The sequence below is a fragment of the Mangifera indica genome, chromosome 9, assembly GCF_011075055.1.
Source record: "Mangifera indica cultivar Alphonso chromosome 9, CATAS_Mindica_2.1, whole genome shotgun sequence".
Classification (NCBI taxonomy): Eukaryota; Viridiplantae; Streptophyta; class Magnoliopsida; order Sapindales; family Anacardiaceae; genus Mangifera; species Mangifera indica.
Window position 1 is genome coordinate 11,520,235 of NC_058145.1, and position 5,363 is coordinate 11,525,597.

Below are 5,363 nucleotides of genomic sequence, written 5' to 3' on the forward strand. Positions count from 1 at the left end.
GTTAACGGTACTTACAGTGCACCATGCTTTATCACAAGATTCCGAGAGGCTTTATTTCAATTCTCAGCATTGTTTGATAGGCTTGAGGCCACTATACCTGGAGAGATGGAACAGAGGGTTGAAAGGCCGATTGGAAATTTCAGGGCTGGGTTCAGGCAACTCCTGTTGAATAAGGAAATTTTGAGGGAAAGGAAGTTATAATTCACAATTTGTTACTGATGAGGATGGTGAGTGGATTCTTCAAGGCTGGAAACGGAGAGTGAGTCATGCTCTCTGGTGCTTCCTCCAATCCATATTATCATAATCTTTACTCTGTTTCAACTGCTGTTTTGTTGGGCTTAGAAGACTTTTGCTTAATAGTTTTTGGCATTAATATACCTTAAGATATGTTGGGGACTGTTTCTTCATTTTATTCTGTTTTAAAAGAAACCGTAGTCCTTTCAATTTCAACCAAACAGGTGCATCAAGTAAAAAAGTGTTTTTGGCAACAATCAAACTGTGGTTATAAGCAATGAATACAATTTTGTGTATAAACGATGATATCACTATGTGATTAGATTATTTGTTTACAAATGATGATATGTCACCATATAATATCACAATATCCAACCATATAATGACATGTTATCATTTGTACACAAATTTGTGTTTATTGTTTATATACAGGTTATTCTTTTCGCAATTCTAATAGTTCTGAAATCAAGCAGAACAAGATTTTTTTTTTTTATTTGGGTTTTTTTTCAGTACATATGGGAAATAAGAGTATGCAAGGGGTCAAATAAAATCAAATGCCAAATGAACAAAAAGGGAAATTCTAAGATCACAAAAAGCTTACAGTTTCAAATACTAAGACCTGAAATAAATAAAAGGAAATTAAATAAAAAATGCCAGTAAAACCTACTGATTATGCTCACTTTTTTTCCCTGGGAACTTTGGCGGTCTAAGAACACTCCAATCAACTTTTGGTTGCTTGTACGAGCTTTTATGGTTACTTGGTGATGATTGAATCCCAGCTTCAACAGATTTTGGTGATTTATTTGAATATTGCTTTTCAGACTCTACTTCAGACTGTTTTCTTTTAGGGTTCATATTTCCCTCACCAGGCAGTCTAACTTTCGAACACTCCGCTCCATCTTGTGAAGACCCATTTTCTCTATACCACAGAAAAGAAAGAAAATAACAATCTGTCAATGCAGGTAACAATTAAAAAATATCATCTGTATGTAAGCATACAAATTGTAATTCCAAATTTTCTATCCACCAATTCACCCATATCTGCACATCTTTCTACTATTTCTCCATAAATAATACTTATGAAGTAAGGGATTTATTGGTCATCCAAAATCAAAATAAGTTCTTCAAATATGCTTTGATCAGACATGCTTCACATGGATAGTGACAAATAAAAACCCCCATTCCTCTAACAAATTTATAGAGAATTGTGGGGAAAAAAAAAGTATATGGAAGCACAACCACATAACCAATTTCTCTCAAAATATGGAAGCATTTATTACAAATTTCTACAATTTCTTTGTTACCACACAAAAACCATTAACTCTTTTCAGAAGGAACCATCATCATACACAGGCAGTCTAATAAAGAAAAAGTCTGTCAATCAATGAACAAAGGCAAATGCTCATATTGTACTCATTTATTTCCTTTATTTTTTTGTGAATTAAGCCTTATGCCCGCAACCTGAAGCAACGGATTAGTCTAGTGACTTCAGGAACAGCCATAAATTTTAGAAATGGCAAACTTAAAAAATAAGGGAAATTCAGGATTTAACTCAATGCATTTGAGCACAGAACTCCAACTCTCTGTATAATTTAGCATTAAATACAGTAAACATTCCAATAATTTTCAAACAAGTCACTCAAATGCAGTGGACAGTATATCCGGGTGATTGAGTCAGAGATAATCAAAATTTAAAATAAACTGACCTTTCTGAATTTTTAACAGATTGATTGCCAGAACATGAAGCAGATGCTTCTGGTTGCTGAAGAATGTTTGCAGCTTCATTCAGTTTCTACCAAGACAAGGCTGAGAAATGAGGGAAAGCAGTCGATTGCCAAATGGAAAATTTTTTAGGTCAAAATTGACCAGTATACTCACATCAATAGAAGGATTGAAACTTTGAAATGACATTCGGCCTACAACTGCTCCTGGATGGGGATCCCCCTCCATTATAACCAGACTGCATGCAGACAATGATACATTACAAACCATCACACAGAAGAAAAAAGATAGGTATAAAATCCTGTCATAACATGAAAATCATTACTGAAAAATTAACTAAAACTGCAGCTCTGATAGATGGTTACTGTTATTGTACCATGGTGGACATCTACAAATCTGTTTCTAGAGTTGAAGTTGTTTAAATACATCTTTAAAGGAAGATGCTATTCTGTTCCCGATACAATTCAAATGTAAAACCCCAATGCCTATTCATTAAAGTCTCAACAGATTTCACTTGCGCTAATGACAAATGTTTAAAGTAACCACATTGTGAACTCAACAAGATCACCGCAACATTTTGATTCCACATGTGTTCTGCATATTTGACAATAGCTTCCGGCTAAAAATATGCATACTCAGAAAAGCAAAGGCCTTTGCACTGATATATTCAGTATCCCTTATTTCAGAAACAAAAGTTCTAGACTTTTCACATCAAGGACCTTCATTTAAGGTATATGAACATATAAAATATAATCTCTAGTAACCTAAACTAAACCTCAGCTGAGGCATTATGGTCTGTAATTTGAGTTATAAATCCAACTCTTTCAATAAATTTACATCATTAAATAAGCAGAATAATGTCAGACTGAAATTAAAAGTTCAAAAGCATTAAAAAAAAGTCATTGGACTTGAAACAAGAGTTCAAACCAAAGCAGAAAAGCCGAAAAAGTAATAATACCATTTTCTTTTAACAGCTCCAGGAAATATAAAGTTTTCATCAGGCTTGACCTCTTCCTCTTTCTTAATTTTCTCCTCTCTAGGAGCCGCCCTTTGCATAAACTATTTCAATTATCAAAAATCAAAAAGTCCCATATCAGCTCACTATTCCTAATAACTAATCGAGATGAATTTAACGCAAAAACTAACGGAATCAAGAAACGCATTTAAGTAAAAGCAAAAGCCAGTTCAAATCTTCAAAGGTTGCAGTTATGTATTACCTTCAAGTTCTTTAAAGTGCTGGAAAGCTCCCGCCGTGCCATGTTGAGCTTATGAATTTTGGTAAGAAGGCCTCAAATCAAGAAATCGTAAACCTATTTAGCTGTGAAACTTCGTGTGCTGTAGCTCCAGTCCTCCCCCCGACAACAAGGGAAACCCAGGGCTACGCAAGTAGCCAGAATTAAGAGCTCTTCCTCTGATGGGCCTGCTCTCTATTATGACATGAATTTGTATATTGATGAATGGGCCTTATAACTTATATATATGTATGGGTTTTGATACTAATTGTCGGAAAATTAAATTATCTAATACAATCAAACAATTATCTATTCTATGGATTTTTACTCAAATCCATCCATCCATATACAAATGGTCATATAATATCATAATATGAACTGTAAGGATTCAAACAAACTTTTATTGAGTCATTTGATGCAGAAATCGTCTTGATCGATTATCGATTTGGAGAACTAGTTTTCCTTTTCAATAACACTAAAAAGCATAATGATTTTTTTGGATGGAGTTATTATCACCAGTTTTGGAAAGGAAAATTAGCCGTTAACTTATAATAAGTTTACTATGTTTTCCCATTAAAAGCCTAATAATCCTTATAACCCAAATTAATTAACCATATGTGACGTGTATTAGGGTTTTTCAATATGATCGCATTATATATGTGAAAAATTCTATTTGGACTATATATTTACTCGATTTTTGTGTAGCCGGCATAAATATTCCAACAACAAAATCCATGAGAGTTGGGTAAGGTCACATTCTATAGTTTGGAACAAATATAAGGCCATATTTAGCCAAGCTCAACCTAATTTGAGCTTCTGAATCTTGAAATGCTTGTTACTATTATTTAGACTAAATGACTATATTTCATCTAATTTGGAAAGTTCATTTTTCATTTATCCGACAATTCTCTTAGTGAAATTTGTTAGATTTTATAATAAATTTAATAGAAAAATGAAAATGCCCTTTAATAATTGAATTAGGAGTTTCACTTTTGTATTATTATTTATATACTTTTTTTTTTTTTTAATATTTACTCAAAAAACCTCTTGCACCCTCACCTCTTCAAGTTCAACTTTCTCACAAAATTATCATATCGATTGGACTCACGAATTGTAACACTTCTCTTCTCAAAACTCTAAAATTCCAATAATACATTCCCTCGTCCAATCCCAAGATTTAGCAACATAATTAAAAAAAATTAAATGTGTCTGATTTTCGATATGAAATGCGAAACATTTATTTAGACTTCATCGAAACTATCATTGGCAATTGATTCTTTGAATTCCACAATAAACTTCATAAAATTAGGTCAAATTTTAGAACTGATTTCTAACATAAATAATACACAACATTGTGTAGAAGAGTAGAGATTCATTGTACCAAAGGATACCAAACACTCAACAAAAAAACTATATAGAACTATCATAACGAAGATGATTGACAATTGAATGAGATTGAATGACTATTACTTCAACGTGTCAAACAATTTTTTCATGTAAAACATCTTTCCTACACTTCCATGTATGCAATAATTTACGTTAAGAGAAGTGGATGATATGTAGGAAAATTGAATTTCCAAATTTAAATGGTGAAAATTTTTATTTTACCAAAGTTTGGGTGAGAAATTGTAATTTGGCCTATTATTTATTAATCTTTCTATCACCATAATCTAATGTTTAATGACACATAAAATAAAAAGATAAATAAATAATTGTAAATAAACTATAAAATTTGATTTATCTGATATAGTAGTTGTGAGTTTGATTATAGTGCTCTGGATTTATCCATTTAACCAATACGAATAAAGTCCCAATTATTAAAAAAAAAAAACTTAATGTTGAAATCAATAACATGTTGATTTCAATCTAATAGACTCATAATGTATAGTTCCATGTTTCAAGGTAAAAAATTAATCAGTATTAAAGTTTCAACTAATGATACTAAAGATGATAGATGATTACATATGAGTATGATAGGTATAGCACTAACTTGGTAAAGGATAATGATCTTCTCCGATAATAAAAAAAACTCTGAACAGGCGGCGGAGGGATTATTAATATGTTAATCTCCACTAAACTAATACTAATCCACTTTAAGCACTTTGTAACCTTTGTTAAAATTGTCACCCACATATCATAATTGAGATTCCCTCACATTACGCCGAATAAAAAATC

The 5,363-nt window shown here is 32.0% G+C and overlaps 1 protein-coding gene across 1 annotated transcript; it reads right to left on the reverse strand.

Moving 5' to 3' along the window:
• Positions 1-699: 699 nt before the first annotated feature.
• Positions 700-3,375, reverse strand: LOC123225508. The gene is made up of 5 exons (XM_044649482.1): positions 3,174-3,375; positions 2,915-3,015; positions 2,113-2,194; positions 1,941-2,026; positions 700-1,153 (listed from the first exon to the last, which is right to left on the reverse strand). The coding sequence occupies exons 1-5, from the start codon at positions 3,213-3,215 to the stop codon at positions 898-900; spliced, it is 567 nt and encodes a 188-aa protein (XP_044505417.1). The 5' UTR covers positions 3,216-3,375; the 3' UTR covers positions 700-897.
• Positions 3,376-5,363: the final 1,988 nt, after the last annotated feature.